The sequence below is a fragment of the Cetorhinus maximus genome, chromosome 5, assembly GCF_964194155.1.
Source record: "Cetorhinus maximus chromosome 5, sCetMax3.hap1.1, whole genome shotgun sequence".
Taxonomy (NCBI): domain Eukaryota; kingdom Metazoa; phylum Chordata; class Chondrichthyes; order Lamniformes; family Cetorhinidae; genus Cetorhinus; species Cetorhinus maximus.
Window position 1 is genome coordinate 89,757,434 of NC_135883.1, and position 12,500 is coordinate 89,769,933.

A 12,500-nucleotide genomic window follows, 5' to 3' on the forward strand; every position below is an offset into this window, starting at 1 on the left:
GTAATCAGCAGGAGGTTTCCTTGTCCATTTTGACCTGATGTCATGAGACTTCATAGCGTCCAGAGGCGATGTTGAGGACTCTCAGGGCAACTCCCTCCTGGCAGCATGTGACTGTGCCTCCACCTCTGCTGGGTCTGTCCTGCCCATGGGACAGGACATACCCAGGGATGGTGATGGTGGTATCTGGGTCATTATCTATAAGGTATGATTCAGTGAGGATGACTATGTCAGACTGTTACTTGACTAGTCTGTGAGACAGCCCTCCCATTTTTGGCACTAGCCCCCAGGCGATATGAAGGAGGAGTTTGCAGGTTTTGCTGTTATCATTTCTAGTGCTGGCTGGTCCATCCGGTTGCATTCCTTTTAGGCTTTTTAGCGGATTGATAGGGCAGTTCAGTGTCAACCACATGGCTATGGGTCTGGAGTTACATGTAGTCCAGACAGGGTAAGGATGGCAGATTTCCTTCCTTACATTGGTAAACCAGATGGGTTTTTATGATAATTGACAATGGTTTCATGGTCATCATTAGACTTTTAATTCCAGATGTTAATTGCATTCAAATTTCACCATCTGCCGTGGTAGGATTCAAAACCCAGGTCCCTAGAGCACTACCCTGGGTCTCTGGATTACTAGTCCAGCGACAATACCACTATGCCCACGTCTCTTTGGACCCTCAGTATTTTGAGCTTTTCACCATTTAGAATGTAGTCTGATGTATCTTTGTGTCCAAAGTGGATGACCTTACATTTACCTACATTAAAATCCATTTGCACCAATTTTGCCCATTCACTTAATCTGTCAATTTCTCTTTGTAATTTGATGTTTCCATCTACAGTGTTTACAATGCTACCTATCTTTGTGTCACTTCCTAACTTGGCTTTCTATCCCATCATCTAAGCTATTAATAAATACAGTAAAGGCTCCAACACTGATCCTTGAAGAACACTATCAGTCACATCCTGCCTATTAAGTACCTTCCCGTTATCTCTACTGTCTCCTGTCACTCAGCCAATTTCCTAACCAGGTCAATAATTTGCCTTCAATTCCATAAGCTGTAACTTGAACTAATTGTCTCTTATGAGTGACTTTATGAATATCTTCCATAGACGTTGCCTTATCCACTACTTGAGTCACCTCTTCAAAAAGTTCAATCAATCGGGCTCATTCAGTGTGACCTACCTTATAGGATACAAAATTTAAAACTGTTTTTAGTGTAATAACTTTGAGATTTAATTTACTTTGAATCTTGTGCTCTCAAATTTGTTTCAAGTGTTGGGTCATTCTTGATTTAAGGAACTCTCATGTATGCACATTTTGTACTCATTTTGAATTGTTTGTTTATTCAAATATTTACCATGATTAAAAAAAGATGAATACAGCTTAATTTTAAATACTATATTTATAATATTTTGATAAACAAAAAGGTGCAAAGTTTGGATAAAATGCTTAAATGATTATAATTAGCCTAAAACTACATGGTATATGTTCGTTCAAAATTTTCAAAATTGTATTTGGCATTTTATTAACAGTTGGATTTAGCAATGAAGACATTTTCTTGGAAATTTAGGGATAAGTACAACATCAACTTTCATTAAAATAGCAACCTCCCACACTTTTTATCCTAGTCGTTTTTCATTTCTTTGCTTTTTAAATTCCCCATATCTTTTTCTTTAGTTCTTCAATGTTCATGTTTAGCTTTGTTCTGTTTTCGTTCTTCAGAAATATACCAGTTTCTGTAGTCACCAAGTACTTTACCAATTTCCAAATGCTCCTGTTCACTTAATTATTGTCTTGTTCAATTTTTCTAAACTTTGGCTTGTCTCTATAACCCATCACCCCTCAAAAAGAGAATAGAGGTTAAATGATAAAAAATGTACGAGGACATCATATTTTTCTTGACACGAGCAAATCATTAAAGTTATATCTAAGCACCAAAAGTCAAGGGAAGCAGTAACTGAAAAAGAGCTCATCACTTTCTTTTTGTCATAGTAGGTCTGAGAGGCAATACTGCTTCCACCCACTGACTAGGTTGGGATATCATGTCCTTCCAGAGAGCAGCTTCCTCTTCATTTGAGTCCATCCAATCCACACTTTGGCCATAGCTATTCCCTGCAGAAGAAACAATTGGAAACATACTTAAGGAAAAGCAATACTAGTTGGAAGTTTAACATATTCAACATAGAATCCTTACTGTATTGCAGTTTGAGGAGATGAGTTATTACAAAGAGTAGTTAGAATGTGGATCTTGTTACATGGAGTGGTTGAAGAACATTTGTATTGATGTGTGTAACGGGAGGTTTGATGCAAACATGAAGGAGAAGGGAATCCAGGGCAGGGAGGAAGACATAATTAGCGTGGAGGTGACTCTTGTGGAGTATAAAAGCCAGCATAGATTTTTTTGGACCTTATTGCCAATGTGTGTGCAGTGGAATTGATTCATTCTACTTAATATTGTATTACAATCTTGAATAACGTGTGACCAATATAATTTTTTAATGCAAGAATTTCTGGATTGAAATCAACATCAACATGCAAGAGAAGCTTCAATCATCAAACTCATCTACTGAAACCTCTTGGGATTGAACAGCCCCTGTCAAAGTGGTGCTAAGTTGTAGCCCCCATTTACGTCAAAAGATCTAATTATGAAACCTCCCATTGACAATGCCACTGGTGCAGCCTATCAATACTCCAAATAAAAATGCCCTTTCATGCCCTTCAAGTAACTAGTCCTATATATTGTTTAAATGCATGAAACTAATAATGTTGTTAGCTACACTTGTATTAGAGATAGTAATGAGGGGAACTGATGCTATCATATAAGAACTTTAAATAGACTTCATAACTGATTTTAACTTTAGAAAGACTAAAGTGGCAACAGCACCTTTATTACAGTTATAGAAAGCTTGATAACTGAATTTAATGTGTTACTTGTCATAGTCTCCTTTTTTCCTATCAATATGCTATGTGGTTTAGTTGGTTAAAACACTTTTTTTTTCATCATTAGGATCTAGGATTAAAGTTGAAACAGGGAAATAAGGATGAAAATCTCCTCATTACCTGTTGTAAAGGTCCCAAACGAAATGCATTTGGACAGGCACAAATTTGTTCTTTGCTGGTGGGTTGTTCACAGAACAAACTGACCATCATTTATCACTAATTGGCAGCCTTACTACAGAGACTGCTGGGAGAAGTGGAAATTGTCTCCTTGATGCAGTGAGGCTGATCTGTGATTGCCGCAAGATATTGATGTGGCAGGCAAGGGGGAGATTTACTCCATATCTGGCTAAGCTATGCCTGACCTGGGAGTGCTTTCCTCAGGACTGATATCCCTCATACTAATGAGCACAAAGTCATACAAAACAATTTAGTTTAACTAGAAAACTATATTTAACTTGGACCTTGAACGTTAAACAGCACACAAAAATGGCAAACATTAGGATGCATACACAATTTTGTGAACATATGTCGAAATGACGACTTCCTTAATTAATAAACTAATAGCAAGACAGCAAACAGCAGTATAATAATGCTGCAACGTAACCATGAAACAGAAAATAGTTTCCCGAAGGAGAAATGCTTTTCAAAAACTGTAACTCCCACTGACCGCAACAAGAGGGTAGGTAGAGTCGTTATTTTCAGCGCTGTGGTATCCTAGTATATTTTCAAACACATTTAGGGTAAAGCTGTTGAACATCCACTATTCCTAGCAGTCTCTGTGGTAAGGCTGCCAATTAGTGATAAATGATGGTCAGTTTGTTCTGTGAACAACCCACCAGCAAAGAAGAAAGCTAACCCTGTCCAAAATCATTCCACTTGGGACAGTTAAATATATTACAGATTATTTCCAAAGATTCCCTCTGCATGTCAGGATCTAAACTCCTGTCTTCCACAGTATTACAAACTCCTTTAAGTAAATTGCAGATAGAAAATTACAATTAAAACTTTTCATACCTGTGCCTAGATTAAGGCGAACTCCCCCAAGAAACTGATTGGTGAAGGTTTCGTGGTCCCAAATCGATAGTTCTGCACAGGCCTCCATTATTTCATCCAGCTTGAATCCATCATACACCATGGTATGGTTATAGATTGGATTAAGAGTTTTCTTTACTACTCGGGTCTTCTGCCTGCTCTTCTTACTGGTATCTGGTAAAATATAACTAGAAGAAACGAAACAGTAAAAAAAATGACAGTGAACAGCTTCAGATATTACTAAGTCCAGCGTTAAACAAATTTTACAATGATACGTTTGTTTTCAAGCTGTGCTTCACAGAGTGAAATTTGCTGTGGGCCAAATTCTGTTATACATATTCTACGATACCTCAGAAATTATTCAGCTGATGTTAAAGCAGCAAAAATGTTATAATTGTATGTATAATGTGTACAAACCCCCTTATAAAATGCAGATACATGAAACAACCAACTCGTTTTGAAAGCATAAAATAAATCTAATGAAATTCTGTATTTTATAAATCCTATCTTTCCCATAACTTCACACAATGTGAAACAAATCACATTAATATATTAAAAAAGGAGCAGTCATAAAAAACATGCTGCACTATATAAACTGCTAATTCACTAGAGCAATATCATTCTTTTTCTACATGTCCATAGAACAATTTTATATTAAAATCATAATTTTAAGTTTCCAGAGCGGAGAGAAGAGGCAAAAACTGAAACACTTATCAACTCTCGGATAGAACTACCATTTTTCATGCACCCAAAGATCAGGAAATATATTGATCCAATTACCAAGAAAGTTTCATACCAAATAATAGAATTAATTAACCATCAAAACTGGTTGCCTTTTAGTCAACCTTTTCTGAACTTGACCTTTGATGTTCTCAACATTGAAAAAGCAGGAAGATAAACTCTCTTTTAACATCAAAAATGTTCCACATACAAAACCTACTGATGCAGTCTGTTAAAATTATTGAAAGCAAACATTCAACCTGGAAATGTCAGTGTAGGGTCATATGAGATAAAATTAAACAACTTATCAATCAATAAGTAAATAGGATCATAACATTTATAGCACAGATAAAGACCATTCAGATCATCACATCTGTGCCAGTGATGGTTAATCAGCTGCAACTGTCTACTCAAATCTCACTTTCACTGTGTTCTTTTATATTTTTCCTTTGCAAGTAAATGTCCAATTCCCCGTTGAATGATGTTATAATCATTGCTTCAATAGTTACGTATGGTAAAACATTTCACGTTTTAGTAATCACTGTTTGAAAGTTTCTTCTAAAATTCACTTTCATCTTTTAGTGTTAATCCTTAGTCAAAACCTTATTACTGACTCACCATCCAATGCAAACAATCTTTCAGTATTTACTCTTTTGAATGTCTTAATTTTGAAATCTCAGATTATATCCCTCTTAATCTCTGGAAAAATTCAGTAAGCCTAACAACATCTGTGGAGAGAAAGACAGAGCTAACGTTTTGTATCCATATGACTCTTCTTCAGAGCTCTGAAGCATTTTCTGTTTTTGTTTCAGATTTCCAGCATCTGTGGTATTTTGCTTTTACCTCTTAATCTCTATTACACTAAAAAAAAGGTCCACGCTTTCTACCCTTTCTTCACAAATATAATTCATGAATTTTAATTATACCCATCCTATGTGTTCAATTTCAATAAAGGATAGAACTGGAGCCAATCTTTTCACACTTTTATAAGCATTTTACAGAGTTGACACATTGCAAGCACACATTTCCTAACTCAACAACCATAGTTTCAGTTTGTGTTTATTTATTGGGGCCAAGTGAATCCCCACTTAAAGCCCACCACCTGCCTATATAAGTAACAACATGCTCTGATTTCATCCCTGTAATGGAATGCCTAATACAGCACAATATACTGTAACTGTGGCTCAACTCGTGTCCTGTACACATTTGACATAATTTATTCGTTTTGATATTCAAAGATGTATAAAACCCGGAACTCATTTATATTTTAAAGTAAAACCACATATCTGTACCTCTACATTTTCTGTTACCCCACTCTGTTAACATTCTTAATGATAGCATACTTGTTTTTACACTTTTTTTAACCTTTCATATACATTGCATCACATTGGGCATGGACACATAGGCCAGGATTTTTCAGTCGGCATGAGGGGGCAGGCCCGACATGCCGGTATGTAAAGTGACGCACGATGACGTCGGGCGTGCGTCCTGACATCATCGCGCTGTCTCGCGATGTTTCATTTGGTGGAGTTGGTTGCGTGCCCGCCGATATTTAAACGGCCTATTAAGGCCATTAAGGAATTAATTAAGGTCTACTTTACGCTGCCCGTCCAACCTTACAGTTGACGGGCAGACGAAAAGGCCAAGCAGCCTTTATATTTTTTAGGTAACCTCATCCACAAGTGGGATGAGGTTTCCTAAAGCTTTTATGAATTAAATAAAAAAAAATTCTGAAATATAAAAACATGCCCCATCGCATGTGACACAGTTACATGAGGGGACATGTTTAATTACATTTTTAATCCATTTATTTATTTCAAAAGCGCTTCAATCTACCTGAGGCAGCTCCGTGCCTCAGGGTGATTGAAGCGCTCTTTTGCACATGTGCAAAAAAGCGCTGGCCCCAACTCTCCCTCCTCCTCCCGCCCGCACAGGTAGCGCTGAGCACTACTGCTCGCATCTTACGCTGGGCGGGCCTTAATTGGCCCGCCTGTGTAAAATGGTGGTGCAGAGCCGATTGTGGGCGGCGGTCAGCTCCACGACCGCTCCCGCCAAGCCCGCCCGACACGGGAAAAATTCAAGCCATAAGGAATATCAATGACTTATATACACCACGGAGAAAGCAAGAGATACTAGCACAGATCTCCAGGACATACCACTCCCAGCAACCCAAAATGTCCACTAATCCTTACTCTTTGCTTTCTGTTCCCCAACAATCCCTCTATCATGCAGTTATATTCCTTTAAATCCCAAAGGTAGCAATTCTGATCTCCCTACTACTCTATTTGTGCTCAAAAGGAGATGGCAACAAACAAAAAAATGCAATGTTAGTACCTCCTAGCCAATCATCACTGATTTTACAACTGGTTTGATTTTCCAGTGAAGCTGGCAGAAGCCTCATAAATAAATTCACATTGGTGTCAAGTGACATCATTACAATGCCGATGCCATTTTCTGACCTTACTGCCTGACTCATAACACTTCCTTGTTGCATTAACCAACTAGAGTTGATACAAATCCTGAAGAAGCCATTTCAAATTCTATTTAAATGGATTAAAACAGAAAATGATGGAACTACTCAGCAGGTCAGGCAGCATTTGTGGAGAGAGAAACAGCGATAATGTTTCAGGCCAATGACCCTTTATCAGAACTCAGTTCCAGAACTGGCCTCAGGTCTGATGAAAGATCATTGTCCTGAAATGTTAACTATGTTTCTCTATTCACAGATGCCGCTAACACGTTCTGATTTTATTTCAAATTTCCAGCTGCTGCAGTATTTTGCTTTTGCTTTTCTATTTAAAGGTCTCTTCAGTTGTTTATAGTTAAAGCTGTATACAGCTTTTGGAGCCATTCTCCTCCAGTCATTTGTGGGTTTTTTAGCATAAAATGAGTTGCAGCCTACACAAGGCCAAATCTGCACCTGCTTATGTCTGTTCCCAAACTGAACTGCTTGCTTCTGTCAGCAAACACACAGAGATAAATTAAACAAAGTAAAAATCTTCAAACCAAGGATCCACCCTGAATCACTATCTCCATGGCAAGGTGGCATCTTCTGGGATGGTCTCAAACAGAAATGTAAATTAATTATTTCACCTTCAACACATTTCTTTAATTCTGTAACCTGTATGATTAATTTATATTTGTAATAGGGTTTTATGACCTCCTTCCTCCAGAATTGTTGGCCCTGTTAAGGAACTGTCATGTTTACAACCTGGTGTTACCTTACTTTGATGTGGGAACTATATACATATTTAAATCTTTTATTGTAGTAAGTGTAGATCTCCTGACTCCATTACAAGCCTAGAGATGGGTCATTCATTGTTTAATTTGCACACCTATACTTCTGACCTTATTAAATAAACATATGTTACTTTTTAACTGTAATTAACTCCAAGCTTGTTTGAATAACATTTACTTCAGGGTTGCTGATCAGTTTCTCATTCAGATACTTCATTTATTTAGTTAAATATTTAATTCCTAAACCTAAAGGTATTTTCTAAAACATATGAGTCATGGACCAGATTTTCATAACAATGGGCATCAGTCTATAAACCCAACTTTGAGACAAGTAAGAAGAGAAGCAGGAGGAAGGAATGGAGCTGCAGCTGGATATAGAGCAAATAGAAGCAGGTGTGCCCAGAGAAATCCTTACAATCTCAACAGAAAATATACTGAAGTTCTCTGAGACACAGTGAAGAAGGAGACGTCAATTATTGAAGGGAGGTATCAACCAAGTTCAATGTTAACATCTTTGCAAGGCCCAAGAGCAATTATCAATTCTACTTTTAAGTGTGCCTTTAAATGGAAAAGGAGCTTCAAAATTTAACGTTCTCTTATAACCTCTAAAGCAAAATTCTTAACTGAGTTCAGTGCTGTTTTGCAAAGCATCACCAGAGACTTTTACATTTATGCATTGCATGTTCTATTTAATGTTTCTAAATGACAGTAGTAGATAAAATATTATATTATTCTGATTCTAACAGAACTTACCATCTCACAAAAGAGTCTACACCACCAGGCTTTAGTGGCTGTAATTGTGTTGCTCTTTTCAGCCATATATGAATTTCCCCATTGAGTGGTGTGCTCATACCTAAAGCAAATTGCACATCATCAGTTATACATTGATTGTTTCAAGAAATCTTGAATACACAATATCTGTCACCTGAACTTCAAGTAATGAATTTGTGTTTTTCTCATGTAAATGGACTGAAGAAATTTCACTTAACAGCCCAATGGTGGTGGGGTGGTGTGATGGTGGGGGGAAGGTGGGAAAAAATGATTATATTCAGATTCTGAACAAAATTAATTGCAATACTAGATGGAATTTCCAACCATTTTATTTTCGTGGTTATATTTAACATTATTTTCTCCCGAGAATAGGCTCATGTGAATAGTGATTTATCTAATTGGAGCATCTTGCTCCTCAACTAAAGTTTCCTTTTAACCTTGAATTTCATTATATTGGTATCTGGAGTATATCAGGGCGGGTCACAATCAGGTCACAATTAAGCATTATTTTGTAACCTGAAGCAATTATCATGCTACTAAGATAATTAAATTGCTTTGCTAGATAATAGCATTGTATTTTTTGAGTGGGACAGAGAAACTGTTACGCTGAAGTTCATTGTGTTGCTGCATACATAAAGGTGAAAACTTGCTTATCTTCCTGCGGACCCAGTTGGCCTGAAACAAAATCATTTTGACATCTGTCGATCAATCCCATGCATAGAATTTTTAAAGAAAGTAAAAGAGCAAAAGAATATAAGAACTTGACAGATCATCATAAGAACATGGCCTCAACTCCCTTAATTCCCTTTGTACTCAAAAATCTATCAGTTCCTGTCTTGCATCTACTCCATTACTGGGCTTTCACAGCTCTCTGGGATGGAGAATTCCAAAGATTCACAACTCTTTGAATGAAGAAATTTCTCCTCATCTCAGTCCTAAATGCCTGATGTTTTACTCTGACACTGACCCCATGTTCTAGCTTCCATAGCCAGAGGAAACATTTTCTCAGATCTGCCCTGTCAAGCCCTTTAAGAATTTATGTTTCAATGAGAGCACCTCTCATTCTTCTAAATTCCTGGGTAGGGAAATCATTAGGGTTTTCCACCTAGTTTAATTAGTGTTTGGAAACACAGATCCGAGTGTTACTAATGAAAGAGGGATTACCTCTTGACTCTGCTGGAATAAACTTGAGCGCCACACAGATTTCTCCTTGACTGATGTTTCCTTCAGGTAATTTGGATGGCTGAAAGTGTATAGAAGTTGCATCATATAATATTAGATAAAGACAGAAGTACCCAGTATGTATACTCTAAATAATTCAGATGTTTTGGTACATATTGCCACGACAGACAATCCAACAGATTATGCTACAATTATACCACAATATTTAATAGTACAACATGGACCCAAGTTACACTGCCATTGCACCTTGCACTGAATTGAGCAATAGGTTACTGCACATGCATGCTTGCATATTTGTGCAAAACTCCATGCGCTTGGAGATTTTTTTTTAACTTTCTAAGACGGTAGGCAACAGCATTCACTTTCTGTTGCCCTTAAAATATTGAAAGTAGATTTATAAGGTTTTTGAACTTTTCAAATGTGACTTTGCATCAGGGTCACATTTCAGGAATTTTTGAACATTTTTCCATTGAAAGGATTTGAACAAACAGATACTTTTAATGTTGCATTTTTAAAAGCAATCTATTCTCGCAAATTTAATAAGGGTGACCAAGACAAAAAGCTATTGATATTCTAATTCAATGTTGTATCTCCCAGAGTCAGGTTATCTGAGTAATCAGGAAAAAACTTCACCCATTACACTGAAAAATCCAGTGATCATTGTGGGACAAAGTAGAAGAGGGGCATGCTTTTTGGCAAGGAGCTTTTCAATCTTGCATCAAAATGATGTAAAATAGGGTTCTGCAGGAGAGAAGAGGTTCTGCTCATAGGAACAAAGGAACTGGAGTAGGTCATTTAGCCACTTGAGCATGTACCACCATTCAATGAGACCATGGCTGATCTGTGACCAAACTCTGCATACTTGCCTTTGCCCCTTTGGTTGACTTTGGTTGACAAAAATCCATCAATCTCTTGTTTAAAATTGACATTTGACTTAGCACCAATTGCAGTTTGCAGAAGATGGTGCTAAACTTTTACCACTCTTTGCATGGAGAAGTATTTTCTAATTTCACTCTTGAAAGGTCTGGCTCTAATCTTTAGAGTACTTTCCTAGTCCTGGACTCCCCAACCAGCAGAAATAGTTTCATTCTATCTAACCTATCTCTCCCTCTTGATATCTTGAAAACTTTGATCAAATCATCCCTTAACTTTCTAAATTCCAGGGAAAACAGACCTAGCTTGTGTAATCCTTCCTCATAATTTAACCCTTGGATTCCAGGTATTATCATGGTAAATCTGCACTGCACTCCCCCAAAGCCAATTTATCTTTCCTAAGGTGCTGTGTCCAGAACTGTTCAAAGTACTCAAGGTGTAACCTAATTATGGCTTTGTACAGCTGGAGTATAATTTCTATCTCTTGTATTCTAGTCCTCTAGCTAGAATGGCCAGACTTCCATTTGACTTTTTGAATATTTTCTGCTTCTGTTGTAAGGAGCATATCTTTTTATTTCTGTTGGACTGATTTGATAAGGGGGTAGAGTTTAAGTTATAGTGTTACAAGTTAGCAGTTGATATTTTTTTCTTTTGCCACAGGTTAATGACAGTTTGTTCAATAAACAGTTGTTTACTTATTAAGTTTATAAGCCTGGTGCTCATATTCTGTTAACCTAAATTAAACAGTTAGGTAGAATTGGGGCAATCTTCTTCACATTTGTCGTGGCTCGGGGGACAATGGGGCTATATTACAGCGCATTATCCCCGGTGAGTCGTGACACTGTTCATGACATTTTAGTAATCTACATATATGGACCCTCAGGTCTCTTTGGACCTCCAATGTTTCTAGCTTTTTGCACTGTTCTGTCCTTTTCAGATTCAATGCAGATGACCTCATATCTGCCTACATTAAAATCCACTTATCACAGCTTTGCCTAGTCAATCTGTTAATATCTCATTGAAATTTTATCCTTTCATCTACATTGCTTACAGTGCCATTGGCTGGTTGGATACATGGTTTTCTAATCCCATCACCTGTCATTAATAAATATGGTGAATATTTTGAGGCCTCAATACAGATCCTTGCCAGACACCACTAGTCAATCTCCCCAATATTTTGAGGCCTCAATACAGATCCTTGCCAGGCGCCACTAGTCAATCCTCCCCAATATCTCGACTGCCCATTATTCCTATTTTCTGTCTCCTGCCAATCAGCCAATTTCCTAGCCAGTCTAATAATTTGCCTTCAGTTCCATGAGCTTCAACTTTAACCAACAGTCTCTTCTTAGGGACTTTATCAAATACCCTCTAAAGGTTCATATAGCTACAACATTAGCATCTACCCGACAATATGGAATATTGCCCAGGTATATCCTGTCCACAAAAATCAGGAAAAACTGAATCCAACAAATTACCGGCCCATCAGTGTACTCTTGATCATCAGCAAAGTGATGGAAGATGTCATCAACAGTGCTATCAAGCAGCACTTAGACAGCAATAACCTGATGCTCAGTTTGGTGTCTGGCAGGCCCATTTGGATCCTGACCTCAATACAGCCTTGATCCAAACATGGACAAAACAGCTCAACTGAAATCTTCCTCTGCTGTAAGTCTTGATGTGAAATAATTGTTTGATATGCGCACCATTCCCTTATTTTTAATGACAATATCACCATTAGCAGCTTTCA

General features: G+C 37.5%; 1 protein-coding gene across 3 annotated transcripts in view; it reads right to left on the reverse strand.

Annotated features, from left to right (window-relative positions):
- Positions 1–1,381: 1,381 nt before the first annotated feature.
- LOC144680794 (synaptotagmin-like protein 2) overlaps positions 1,382–12,500 on the reverse strand; it is a 272,148-nt gene continuing 261,029 nt past the window's right edge. For all 3 annotated transcript variants that reach the window (XM_078542176.1, XM_078542177.1, XM_078542178.1), the window contains 4 exons: positions 9,863–9,941; positions 8,681–8,780; positions 3,953–4,158; positions 1,382–2,110 (listed from right to left, as the gene is read on the reverse strand). In XM_078542176.1, the coding sequence (XP_078398302.1) occupies positions 1,971–2,110; positions 3,953–4,158; positions 8,681–8,780; positions 9,863–9,941 (525 nt within the window). In that variant the 3' untranslated portion in view covers positions 1,382–1,970. The remainder of the gene's footprint in view (positions 2,111–3,952; positions 4,159–8,680; positions 8,781–9,862; positions 9,942–12,500) is intronic.